The 13,090-nt window shown below is 58.6% G+C and overlaps 1 protein-coding gene across 15 annotated transcripts in view; it reads left to right on the top strand.

Annotated features, from left to right (window-relative positions):
• The window catches only part of Kifc3 (kinesin family member C3), a 62,559-nt gene that overhangs the window by 48,618 nt on the left and 851 nt on the right, over positions 1-13,090 (top strand). For 8 of the 15 annotated variants that reach the window (XM_013516181.1, XM_013516185.1, XM_013516184.1 and 5 more), the window contains 15 exons: positions 2,379-2,444; positions 2,905-3,051; positions 3,153-3,413; positions 3,819-3,992; positions 4,504-4,651; positions 4,733-4,863; positions 6,043-6,154; positions 7,266-7,447; positions 8,136-8,240; positions 10,272-10,402; positions 10,891-11,014; positions 11,193-11,322; positions 11,401-11,630; positions 11,914-12,048; positions 12,482-12,590. In XM_013516181.1, the coding sequence (XP_013371635.1) occupies positions 2,379-2,444; positions 2,905-3,051; positions 3,153-3,413; positions 3,819-3,992; positions 4,504-4,651; positions 4,733-4,863; positions 6,043-6,154; positions 7,266-7,447; positions 8,136-8,240; positions 10,272-10,402; positions 10,891-11,014; positions 11,193-11,322; positions 11,401-11,630; positions 11,914-12,048; positions 12,482-12,590 (2,185 nt within the window). Of the gene's footprint in view, positions 1-47; positions 124-2,378; positions 2,445-2,904; positions 3,052-3,152; positions 3,414-3,818; positions 3,993-4,503; positions 4,652-4,732; positions 4,864-6,042; positions 6,155-7,265; positions 7,448-8,135; positions 8,241-10,271; positions 10,403-10,890; positions 11,015-11,192; positions 11,323-11,400; positions 11,631-11,913; positions 12,049-12,481; positions 12,591-13,031; positions 13,059-13,090 lie in introns of those variants that run through there. The other 7 variants (XM_013516187.1, XM_013516179.1, XM_013516188.1 and 4 more) reach the window with 5 other exon arrangements.

Raw genomic sequence — 13,090 nt, 5'->3', positions numbered from 1 at the left:
GCCAGAAGGGAACTGGAACCCGACTTTGGGCAGGGCTGAGGTGTCCTAGCTCCAGCAGACACTGACCACCCACTTCCACGCCTCCCTAGGTGCTGCACAGAGACAGTGGGAGAGCGCCAAGGGGTGAGGCGGCATGCAGGCTGGGGAGGGAGGAGGCTGACTTTTCCTAGGTGGAGAGCAGACCCGCTGACTCCAGGGGGAGGTGGTGTGAGAGGATCGCACTCTCTTGGAGACGTAGATATCGCCGAAAAGCACATCGAATCTGTCAGCTATAAAGCCACAGCCTGGAGACCTCTGCTTTGTATTGCCCACAGAGGTTTCTCCTTTGACTTAATAAGCGGACGAGCAGCAATAGGACAGGTGGCAGAGGGTTGGGGAAAGGGAGGGGTGCTGGGGGAAGGGCTACGATAAGCCCTTTGGTCAGAGGTGTTGGACACAAGTCCTCTTTGGAGCCGTACCAGGCAGCAGAGCGGGAGACATGGCTGCGAGGTGGCACTTGACACTTCAAACTTTACCCTAGGAACTCAGAAGCATAGTGTAATGACTGTGTAGTCCTATGTGTAGTAGGTACATGCACCCACTGTCATTTACCTTGCTCCCCTGATGGTGGGTTCAGAGTATCCCCAATTTTATGGCTAATGAATGAAAAGCTACTTCATGTGAACCAACTCTCACTCCCCTGTGGGGCCAGAGGACCCCAGCATCCCTCACCTCAGGCTCTCAGCCTGCCAGGGAGCTGGGTATAGTGCTGCACACCTGTAATCCCAGCACATGGGAAGCTGAGGCAGGAGGATGGCTGAGTTCATGGCCGACCTAGAATACATAGTGAGTCCCTGTCTAAAAAAACTAACAAAAAAATCAGCCCAGCAAGGGCATTGCTAGTGGACAGAGAGGTAGCATGAGCATCGTTCCCTTGTTCGGTCCATGGCCCAGTGCAGTGCTCGAGGTCGTGACAAAGGTGACCTCACTCTCTTGTTCCCCCGGAGGCCTGTGCAGCCCTCAGCTGGGCCTGGTGTCCTGGGTGCCCCCCGCCATGATCAAGCAGCCCTGGCATCTCAGGCCCATTTGGGGAAGGGAGTGGGCCCCATGGTCTACTTCTGACCTCCTTGGAGTAGCAGAGGCCCGAGTTGTTCAGCACCCACTCTCTCTGGTCCCAGGGAACAGTGACTGCCAAGGGCAAGCACTGCCCAGATTTGTCTGATGACATCTCAGCTGTATGAAGTGAGGAGATTTTATCCTCCCCCAAATCATCCAAGCATCTGGCCTCTCTTTCAAGAGAGTTTGGTGATGCTGGACATCGCTCCCCTGGTCAAGGCCATGGGAGCACATCATGGTGGCCTTCTTGAGTGGCACTTAACCATCCAGTCCCGCACAGCCCCTCCCCTGCCTTACCTGCTGGCTGTGGATATTGTCACCTGTCACTTAATAATCAGTGCCTGCTCAGCCCCCTAAACTACTGCAGTACGTGTGACTCATGGGCCTTTTCCAAGGTGATGTGCTCATCATAGAGAGCCCTGCAGAACCCCGGACAAACTGGTGAATGCGGCTGTGAGGTCTGGTCTGCCTGGATTATTTTCTAGGGAGAGGAGAGGGTCCCAGGGTGGGCTGGTGCAGGCTGGTGAAGAGTTCCTGCAAAGAGTCACTGTCTTGGTATCTTGCTCTTGGCATCTGGGCACCCTTGCTTACATGGGGTGCCCCTCCTCTCTCACTGCCTTGGCCAGCCACAGCTCTCCTGCAGGGCAGATTGGGAGTAGGGATGGACACAGGTCCCATGGGAGCTGGAGCAGACACAGGTCCCAAATGTGCTCTGGCTGCAGTTGAAAAACCAACTGATTTGTAGGCTGATGCTAGAAACTGAAGTGGAAAGTTCTGGGGGCTGAGCAAGGACAGATCCAGGGCTCACGGGTCCCAGAGTTTATTATATATGTGTGTGGTGCTAGGGATAGAACCCAGGGCCTCTCACACACTAGGCAAGCGCTCCACCACTGACATCCCCAGCCTGAGCCTGAAGTTTATACAATCTGGGATTTTTTTTTTAAAGAAAGATAAGATTATAGATAGGAAGGCAGGTCCAGAGCCTCGGAGTGGCTGGAGTTGCCTGAGAGCTGCCCTGGTAGCCCAGGTAGTGAGGGAGGAGGAGCCCAGCCCGGCCAGGTCCTGTCATGGGTGGGAGAGGGTGCTGCAGGGCGTCAGGAGCCGGCCAGCCTCCCACCACCTGGAGTCCTAGGCCTGGTATTTGAATGCAGGAAGGCCTGGGGCCGGGGGACCGGAGGGCCCAGGACAAACCTCATCAGTCATCTAGGGCCCAGAGCCAGAGGCCTGGGTGTGGGCTGGAGGTGAGGGTCGGCCTCACGGTGGCCCTGGCTTTGTGCCCACAGGTGGAAAACCTCAAGGAGAAGCTCATCAGCCAGACCCAGGAAGTAAGCCGACTGCAGTCTGAGCTGGTGAGGCCCACCACCGTCCTGGGGGGAGGAGGAGAGGTGCCCTTCCACCCAGGGGTGCAGCCCCGTCTCCCAGCCCACCCAAGCAGATGCTGCCCTATCTCAGAGACTGAGCACCCTGCCAGTCCCCTCGGAGTTCCCTAGGGGAGGGGCTGATCTTTCTGGCTGTCGTAGAGTAGGAGTGTGAACTCTGCATCAGTGTGACTTCTTGTGACTTTCACACTCGGGAAGTAGAGCGAGGGGGCGGGGCAGCCAGGGAGCTCTCAGCTTCACTTTGCGTCTCTTCATCCTCTTTGAACCCTGCTCTTCTCTCTTCCTCGCTGCCCTCCTCCTCCTCCTCTTTTTCTTCCTTCTGTCTTGCTTTTCACCTCTCCTCCCCTCCCCCCACCCTTGCATGCTGCCGGCCCCTCTGTCCCCTGCCTGCCCTTGCCACATGCCCCCCCTGCGCCCCGGCTCTCTGCAGGGAGGCACCGACTTGGAGAAGCACCGGGACCTGCTGATGGTGGAGAATGAGCGACTGAGGCAGGAGCTGCGGCGCCGCGAGACCGAGCTGCAGGAGCTGCGGGCCCAGCCAGGGGCTGCACCCTGCCCGGGCTGCGAGCATAGCCAGGTGAGCTGTGGGCCTGGGGAAGGGGCTCCCACTCCTCACAGCCACCCTAGCTCCTCACAGGCCCTTGCCCACCTGTCCCCCGTGCTCCCGACTGCCTGCAGGAGAGCGCCCAGCTCCGAGACAAGGTATCCCAGCTGCAGCTGGAGATCGTGGAGAACAAAGGAATGCTGTCGGAGCTGAACCTGGAGGTGCAGCAGAAGACCAACCGGCTGGCTGAGGTGGAGCTGCGGCTCAAGGACTGCTTGGCCGAGAAGGAGCAGGAGGAAGAGCGGCTCAGCCGGCGCCTGCGCAACAGCCACGAGACCATTGCCAGCCTGCAGGCCCAGTCTCCGCCTGTCAAGGTGAGCCACCCACCAGGCACTGTGAGTCCAGGATCCTGGGCAGGGCCGGCACAGAGAGAGCTTCTCCTGGCAAATGCATGAATTCCTCACTTGTGTCCTCAGCACTGCCCCTCCCCTCCTGTGGTGCTGGGGAGTATCCACGGGAGTATGTGGCTATAAGTTCCTGACTTGCCCAGTGGGTGTCAGGGTGCATGCAGTGCAGCTTCTACACTGTGCCTTCATCTTTCCCATCTTATTTATTCCGTGCCCTGGCTGGGCCACCGCGGGCTCTCAGTGGCTTCCTCAATAGCATGAACAGATCCCAGCAATCTGCAAAGCCCGGGCCTTGTAACTCCGGGGGCTCTCAGTGGGAATCCCTGAGGCCCCCTCCTGGGTCCGGCCATATCCACTGTGCCTCCACATGCCCATCCTTCTCTTCCCTTGCAGTACGTCATCAAGACGGTGGAGGTAGACTCGTCCAAGACCAAGCAAGCCCTCAATGAGTCTCAGGCCCGGAACCAGCACCTGCAGGAGCAGGTGGCCATGCAGCGGCAGGTGCTGAAGGAGATGGAGCAACAACTTGAGAGCTCGAATCAGCTGACCATGCAGCTCCGGTTGCAGGTATGAAGGCCATGTGGGATGCCCGCTGGGCCAGTAAGCTCGAGGCCAGGCCTTCAGTATATCTTTTGGTTAAGCGTTCAGGGGCCCCAGGGTCGCGGGTCCAGTCCCACCTCTGCTGCTCACCTGGCCAAGAGCAAGTTTTGTCCAAGTCTCATTTTGCCATCTACAGTGTGATCTGGTCACAGAACCCACTTCGCAGTGGGGACTCTAGAACAGGTACAAGAGGCTTTTTGCCTGGGCTTAGCACACAGCTGTGCTCAGTGAGCACGGCGGCTTCTCGGCTTTATAACAGATACTTCCTGACCCTTCTGAGGGGCACACGGCTTATACACCTGTCATGTGCCTGGGACCAGGTTAGCTGCCCAGTGCTTCCGGTCCCCTGTTAGGTAGAGGCCATGCGACCCTTCTCCCCAACATGTGTGTTCAGTGTGTGTGTGCTTTCACGCAAGGGTGGGGGCTTCCTTCCCGGCACATGCCCACTTTATCCTAAGCTTTCTCCTGGCCTTGCCAGATCTCCATGTATGAGGCAGAGCTGGAGCGGGCCCAGGAGAAGATGCTGGAGGAGATGCAGTCCATGGAGGAGGACAAGAACCGGGCCATTGAGGAGGCCTTCGCCAGAGCCCAGGTGGAGATGAAGGCCGTGCATGAGAACCTGGCAGGTGAGCCTACTGGCCGGGACCCACCTGTACCCTGCCCCAGCCTCATATGCCATTTGCCTCACACCCTTTGTGTCCCCATAGGGGTCCGGACAAACCTGCTAACACTGCAGCCGGCAATGCGGACCCTCACCAGTGACTACAATGGGCTCAAGCGGCAGGTGCGCAGCTTCCCCCTGCTGCTGCAGGAGGCCGTTCAGAGTGTCAAGGCCGAGGTGAGCAAGGGAAGCCAGAGCAGGACCGGGGGAGACCTAGAACCTTGGCAGACCCAGCATCCACCTAGGGCTCCCATCCAAAACTCAGAGCCCCAAGGCAGGCCCCCCCACCTCTGCGCACCCTTGCTGGCCCTGTGTGAACACAGACCGGTAGACTGGTCAGGCAGGTTTGGCGGTATTTATCTTACTGTGATTGTTTAAAGCAAACATGTTACATATGCTGCACATATTCTTATATCTGTTGTGTTTAGTTTGTGTGCGAGGGGTGAGGACTGAACCTAGGGCCTTGCACATGCAAGGCAAGTGCTCTACCACTGAGCTAAACCTCCAGCTCCTAAGTTAGTTTTTTAAAGCTGTGCTTATACAGTATGAGACAAACCAGTGTCTCTTAAGTGCCTCTTGTATGCCCAGCCATTTATAGTTGTGGGTGCCTCAAATGACAGCTGTATGACAGCTGTACAGAGACTGATATGTTTTGGGAACAGAAAATAGTTCTCCTTTAAAAAAAAGTTGTTAGGGCTGGGAGTGTAGCTCAGTGGTAAAGCACTTGCATAGCATGTGTGAGGCTCTGGGTTCCATCCCGGGTAGCACCAAAAAAGAGAAAAAATTGATCATACACAGAAGGACAAAGCGAGAGGTCAGACTCTGTGGGATGGGGCATGAAAGGAACAGCCTCTCCGTTACCCTCCCCAGAGTTCCCTGAGCATCCTATTCCCACTGCTGTCCATGGACAAGTACCTACACTGCCCTTTTACCCACCAAAGGGGGCATCCTGGACATGTTGTTCCATATCTTGGTTTTTTTCCTCGTGAAATGTAATATGGAGATCTTTATCTATCACCTGCTGCAGAATCACAAGTTAGATGATGTTATTTTCTCAATGTACAGATAAGAAAATTGAGGCTCAAAGACAGTGAAGCAGTTTTCTCAGGTCCCCAGCTACTGCTGAATCCTGGAGTCAGGTGATAGTGCCAAAAGTGAAGGCACAGTCCCGGCTCTGCTTATTCACAGGGTGACCTGGGCTATTGCCTTAGCTTCTCTTGGATTCAGTTTCTCCATCTGTAAAATGGGGACGGTACCCAGAGGGGTTATTGGGGAAATCTGACCTATGATGGGGTGGGCAGTGGGTGAAGTGGGGCTGATGGAGCCCACCTGATGGCAGTGCGCGTGCCCCGCCAGATCGGCCAGGCCATCGAGGAGGTCAACACCAACAACCGGGAGCTGCTGCGCAAGTACCGCCGGGAGCTGCAGCTGCGCAAGAAGTGCCACAACGAGCTCGTGCGGCTGAAAGGTGACTGCAGTGGGCTGGGGTGGGCACTGGGACAGGGTTTTCCACTAGCTCGGCAGTTGTCCTTGGAGCAGTGCCCTGCCACCAAGGAGCCATCGTAGATGGAGGCCCAGAGAAGGCAGGGAACCTGCTCAAAGCCCCAGGGCTAAAAAATTGTCCACCTCGGACTTGAACTTGGACCTGCCCAGCTCAGAAGCTCCGTGCCCATGGCAGGTTGCTCCGAGGCCCTGCGTGGCCAAGGTGTGGGGTGGTGGCTGGGACGCCACCTTCTCTGACCTGGGCTTGGTCAGGCTTGAGACCTCACAGCTTGATGTGCCAAGCCCCTGCTTTGGGCTGGGACACTGGGCTGTGGCCCCATGGACACCATTCTGAGCCTCGGTGTGCTCACTCCAGCTGGGAGAACAGACAGTGGTCCCCATTCTCCCAACATACCCCGTTGCCATGGCAGGGAGGAGTACCCACAAGGATGTGGGGCTTCCTGAGAAGGCAGTGTCAGAGCTGAGACCTGGCCTATGAGCTGGAGTGCATGGCAGAGGGAGGGGAGGTGGGCCAGGCTGGCTGGCAGTGGAGGGGCAGGACGGCTTTCCCTTTAGTCCAAGGGCACAGGGATCCCACAAATGGCAGGAGGCAATAGGGTGGCACGACACCCCTGTGGCTGTACCCATTAGACACGCTGCCGGACATCCATCCCCACTGGTCCTGTTTGCCCATCAGTGCCCAAGCCCTGTTCTGGCATTCATGGTGTCCTTTCAGCATGGTAGAACAAGTCCCTTGGCTCATAGAGCCCAAGCTCCTGGTTGTATCGATGAGGAAAGAAGTCCAAAGAGAAAGTGTCCACCTTGGTGTCTCCCTAAGACTGCGTGGAGTACCTGAGCCACAGTGAACCTCTTGTCCCTGTCTCCAAGGCAAAACTCCCACCCGCAACTGTTTTACTCAGGAAGAAAATGTACTAAGTAAATTCACACTACAGTGTGTCACTCATAACAGCTCCATGGGTCACCTTGCCCTGTGGGGCTTAAAAGGTAGGGGACTCCTAGGCTACCAGGACACCAGAGTGGAAGCTGTCCGGTCTGAACTCAGCCTGGGCCTGTCTCTCCATCCCCAACCAATCCAGGAAACATCCGGGTGATTGCTCGGGTTCGGCCCATCACCAAAGAGGACGGGGAAGGGCCTAAGGCAGCCAATGTTGTGACCTTCGATCCTGATGACGACGCTATCATTCACCTGCTGCACAAGGGCAAGCCAGTGTCCTTCGAGCTGGACAAGGTCTTCTCCCCGGGGGCCTCACAGCAGGACGTGAGTGCAGCCGTGGGGAGAAAGAGCTGAGGAGAAGGGGTTGGGCTGGGCAGAGACAGGCCAGAGCTGTGGCCAGGTAGGAAAGTGTGGTCCGTCTGTCCTCCCGCTGGAAGAGAGGAGAGGGTGGGGTTAGGATGGGGGACCTCAGACATCGGGGATGGGGATTAGAGTGACCCATGCCAGGCCCACCTCACCAAGAATTGTGCTCTCCCCAAACACAAGGCCTCAGTCAGGACTCCCCCTGACCCCCAGCAGTGCCATGGTCCTTGCAAGGACTCCACACTGCCAGGCACCCTCAGCTTTGCTCTTTTTGCTTGCTAGGCCCACCGTGCCCGTGCCCTCCTGTTCCCATGCCTGATCCTGCATTGCCTTGTTCGCAGTACGCTGGCGGGCAGACCCAGGCCAGAGGAGGTGCCAGGCTCATGCCTGCCTCTGCCTTCTTGCTAAGCCCTTGAGAGTGGAGAAGTGGGGGAGAGTTCAGGCAGCACAGGCTGTGCAGCACAGACTGTGCTGTCATCACAGGGTGCAGGGCAACAGCTCATTAGGCATGACGCTCAGCAGCGAGGTGTTGGCTTTGGGACCCTGTGCCGTGCTCCAATGGAAGGAGTCTGGGCTGGGCAGATAGCTGGGCTCAGAGCTTGTGGGGTCCCTGGAAGCCCTTCACTCCCCATCCCATGTACCCCACCAGGTGTTTCAGGAAGTGCAGGCCTTGATCACCTCCTGCATCGATGGCTTCAATGTCTGCATCTTCGCCTATGGCCAGACAGGCGCCGGCAAGACGTACACGATGGAGGTGGGTGCCCGTCGATGGACCGGGGTTCGGGACTGAAGCCACCCCTTCCTCTGCTGCTAGGGCAGAGGTTCTTGTCTTGAGATTCTGCATGGCACTGCTTTGGGAGCAGAGGCTGTGAATATTGTGTGGACCCTCAGACACTGGCCTGATGAGGGACACCTTGCCGGAGAGCACCGCAGTGGGCCCCATGGGGCTGGGGGAAGGGGCAGGCATGCCAGGCAGTACCCGGTCAGGGGGTTCTTGGCCTGGGGCCAGACCACAGTGGGACACGAGGACGCCTCTCAGGATAGGGCTGTCATGCCTCCCACATAAAGCTCCCACTGGGCCCAGGGCCACCAGGTTGAATGAGGTGGGAAGCTGGCCCCAGGAGATGCCAGGGTAGTGGGAGGGACTGGCCATGTAAGTGATGTGTTGACTTTTTGAGAATAATAGGAATAACTGAGAATAACAAGAGAATAATTCTCAGAATAACTGAGAGTAACAGTTGAAAGGAAGAAAGATTTTATTCCGGCCCAGTTTCAGCCATAGGCAGGCAACTGGCTCCATTGGGTGAGGCCTGCACAGAGGCAGGAGTATCATGATGGAGGGTGGAGGACAGCTGTTCACTCCGTGCAGCCAGGAAGCAGCGAGAGCCAGAAGAGGCCGGGGCCACGGACCAGCCCCATCCTGAGGTCACGCCCCATGGTCCACTCCCTTCATTAGGCCACACCTCTTGTCTCTGCACGAAGTAGGGCCCCAGCAGATTATCCACGGGGGTGGGGTGGGGGTGGGGTTACAGCCCTCATGATCTGATCCCCTGTGTAGGCCCTGCCTCTGCGCACTGCTGCAAGCCCTCAATGCAGGAGTCTTTGGGGGGACACGGGATACTTAAATCATGCCGTGAGGAGCCCTGCTCTGAGGGCAGGCCCATGCCTCCCCACTGTGGCCAGCCCCTCCCCGCTATGTGATGGGAGCAGCCAAGAACTGGAGGCATTGAGATGAGGAGGGGTCTTGAGTATGGAGAGAGAAAAATGGGAAGCTGGCCCTCAGGGGTGATTTCCCCGCTCCTCAGAAGGTGTGGGATCTCCTAGGCAGGGTGGTAAGAGGTCCGGATGGGCTGGTGTGCCCTCTGAGAGCTGACCGTGGTGGCCCTCTTGCCCCCAGCCTGGGCCTTCCTGTCTACCCAGCTCTAGGGGAGCCGAGGTGGATGAGGAAGTGGGGGTATGCAGCTGTCTTAGGGCTGCACAGAGTTGAGGTGACCACTGGGACCCCATGGTACTTATCCTCGTAATTCTCTGCTTTGGCCTGAGGTGTGTCAGGCATCAGCCAGTTGGGACCCCAGTGTGAGCAGGCAGTGTGTGGTCCCCCAAATGCATCAGGGAGTCAGCAGATCGGTAGATGTCCATCAGGTGCCAGGAGCATAAATGAGGCTCTAACAAGGGCGTCTGGGGCCAGGGCAGCCTCCCTGAGGGAGCCGTGGAGCCGGCCTCCGCTGTCTGGGGAGGCAGCTTCTGACAGGGAACCATAGGCTGAGATCAGGAAGTGCATTTGAGGCCTGGTCGGAGGCTTCTCAGCAGGAATGGGGGTGGGGGAAGAGAGCCACACTTCCCAAGAGCCTCCAGGATCCAAGTGGGGACTCCAGATTTCCTGCTGGAGAGGCCCCAGGGCCCTTGGCTGCTGTGCTTCGCTGCCATCCACCACCCACACAGCCCCGCTCATGGCCTCCTCACGCTGCACCTCATGTGGGTGGCAGGAGGGACCTCACTCATTCCCGCTGCCTCTACCAGGTCCTGGCAGGGCAGGGGTGCGTCTAGTCTCCACAGCCGTGCCAGGCCTGCCTCCCCATTCCTTTGCTTTAGATCATAGGACCATCCCGAAGGGTGATGCTGCTGTAAAAGAGGGGAAACCAAAGTTGTTTGCTTTGCAGTAGGTGGAGCATGTTCTGAGGGGTGGAACAGCGCCAGCCAGGGAGGCTCACCTGTGAGGGCTTGGGGATGACAGATGGCATGCAAGTGTCTGTGGGGTCACTGAGGCCTTGTCTTCCACCCCCAGGGGACTCTTGAGAACCCAGGCATCAACCAGCGGGCCCTGCAGCTGCTCTTCTCCGAGGTGCAGGAGAAGGCGGCCGACTGGGAGTACACTATCACCGTCAGCGTAACCGAGATCTACAATGAGGTCCTCAGGTGGGCCTAGGGCGCTGAGAGTGCTGTCCTGGCAGCTTTGGGGTCCCTGAGGCAGGGCTGGAGCCACAGGGATGGGCAGTGGGGTCTTCCTGGTAGGAGCTCAGGTTCCTGATGAGGCCATGAAGGGGCCATGCTCCAAATTCAGCGTGACCCAGTCCTGGGGCCCAGATGTTCCCTGGGCAGGTCGATCACCAAGCTGCTCGGGAGACTTAGACCCAGGGACCCCCTTCTCCACCTGTGGGCTGAGCCAGGTAGTGATGAGTGGGTGGTGGGAAGCGGCCCTGGCTCAGCACTCCCACAGGACTGTGGGGGATCAGTTGGTCTCCCCATTTCTGGCTGACTGCAGGGGAGGAGCTGGAGGAGGGAGGCTTTGCTGCTGTTCAAGGCTGTGTGAGGGGTGCGGAGAGTGTTCTGGGTTGGGACGCCAGTGCAGTGCAGGTGGAGACCAGAAGTGGGAGAAAGGCGTGACTGTCCTGTCTGCCCTACAGGGACCTGCTGGGGACAGAGCCTCAGGAGAAGCTGGAGATTCGGCTGTGCCCCGACGGCAGCGGGCGGCTGTATGTGCCAGGGCTGACCGAGTTCCGGGTGCAGAGTGTGGATGACATCAACAAGGTGAGGGGCTAGAGAGACCCTGACGCAGCCCCAGGCAGAGCTGCTCCAGAGGAGGACAGGAGGGGACATGAGAGCAGGCTGTGCCGTGTCTGTGCACGCAGCCTCCCTTCGGCAGGGAGCTGTAGGACAGGCGACCCCACGGCTCTCGGTCTAAACTTGTGCTCTGCCTGCCACACAGGTGTTTGAGTTCGGTCACAACAACCGCACCACAGAGTTCACCAACATGAACGAGCACAGCTCCCGCTCACACGCCCTGCTCATCGTGACGGTGCGGGGCCGGGACTGCAGCACAGGCCTCCGTACCACGGGTGAGTAAGGGATGGTAGCTGGGCTGGGACCCGGGACCCCCTCGGGCAGCCTTGACCTCCCTGGTGCCTTCTCTGCAGGGAAGCTGAACCTGGTAGACTTGGCTGGCTCAGAGCGTGTGGGCAAGTCAGGGGCTGAGGGCAGCCGCCTGCGGGAGGCACAGCATATCAACAAGTCACTGTCGGCCCTGGGGGATGTCATTGCCGCCCTGCGCTCTCGCCAGGGCCACGTGCCCTTCCGCAACTCCAAGCTCACCTACCTGCTGCAGGACTCGCTGAACGGCGACAGCAAGACCCTCATGGTGGTGCAGGTGAGGGCCTGGGGACTCCCTGCCCTTGGCTGTGCAGGTGTGCGGGCTTCCTGGAGTGGGCAGGGAAGGGCCCCGGTCAGGGGCAGCTCCAGCGTCAGCCTCCTGTGCCCTCCCATCAGCCGCACACACAGCTGGCCACAGGCGCGGCACTTGGTGTCTGTGCCCTTCACCTTCCTGTCACCGCTCCTGCCCTCACAACGCCCTCTGGGAACCGTGCTGCCCGCTCTGTGCTGAGGAGGCAGCCAGCTGGCCTGGATGGGACGTGACCTCCCATGTCCCCTAGGTGTCCCCTGTGGAGAAGAACTCTGGCGAGACGCTGTACTCCCTCAGGTTCGCTGAGAGAGTGCGTTCCGTGGAGCTGGGCCCCGGGTCTCGCCACACAGAGCTCAGGTCCTGGTCGAGTCAGGAGCATCTGGAGGTAGGGGTCCCCTGCGGGCTGCCTCAGGCTGGCCCCAGGCTAGCTTTGTGGGTCACATTATGGGGAGAGCTGTAGGGGGAGTGGGGGTGGCAGCCTGGGGTGGAGGCGGAAAGAAGCTGCCCTGGGGGCAGAGCTACAACTTGAATCAAACACAATGGCCCCAAGAGGTCCAAGTCTGTCTTGGCTTTGGAATACCTGTAGCTCATCAGCTAGTCCTTGGGCCTGGCACATGGCGGGTGCACAGCAGGAGCCGATTCTCCACATAGATTCTCCTTTAACTCTTACACGGACTCTGTGAGGCAGGAGCATCTTCATCATGCCCATTTTACAGATGAGGAAACCGAGTTTCAGGAGCGGAGGGACGCACAGTGTGGGGGTGGGGAGGAGCCGGGTCTGCCATAGACCCCAGCCTACCTGCCCTTCCTGCTCACAGCTGGAGCCAGCTTGCCAGACACCACAGCCATCAGCACGAGCACACTCGGCCCCTGCTTCTGGGACCTCCAGCCGTCCTGGCTCCATCCGGAGGAAGCTGCAGCCCTCAGGTGAGCTCTCCACACACGATTGTCACAGCCACTGTTTCCCCTTCTTTCCTTTTTAAAAATCTTATAAAAGTTCAAAGCCAGTCTCACATTACCCAGCTCCCAGAAGCAGTCAGGGCAAGCAGCACTGTGTCCATTTTACAGATGGGAAAACTGGGCCACAGGAGAGAGGTGGTATAAAGAGGTGCCAGGACAAGATTCTCAAGCTGGCTGTCCCGGGCTCATGCACAGCCCCTCCATGGCAGGCTCCCTCCCTGCCCTGGGCCTCGATGCTGGTGTTCTTATGGGATGAGGGGCAGAAAGCTCAGAGCTCACTTCACGTGAGGAGTGGGCTCCCCTTATGCAAGGTCCTGTCCAGCCCTGGATTCTAGAGGAGTGGGGGCGGCAGGGCCCTGGTGGGACAGGACAAGCCCACCAGTGAGATGCCTGTCACTTTGATTTCAGCCTGACGGCTGGGGCTGCAGTCTCCAGGTGAGTGTGGGGCCAGCGGCCCAGGGCTGCCT

The sequence above is a fragment of the Chinchilla lanigera genome, unplaced genomic scaffold (genome assembly GCF_000276665.1).
Source record: "Chinchilla lanigera isolate Chin_1 unplaced genomic scaffold, ChiLan1.0 scaffold00032, whole genome shotgun sequence".
NCBI lineage: Eukaryota > Metazoa > Chordata > Mammalia > Rodentia > Chinchillidae > Chinchilla > Chinchilla lanigera.
This window is presented reverse-complemented; position numbering and strand designations above follow the sequence as displayed.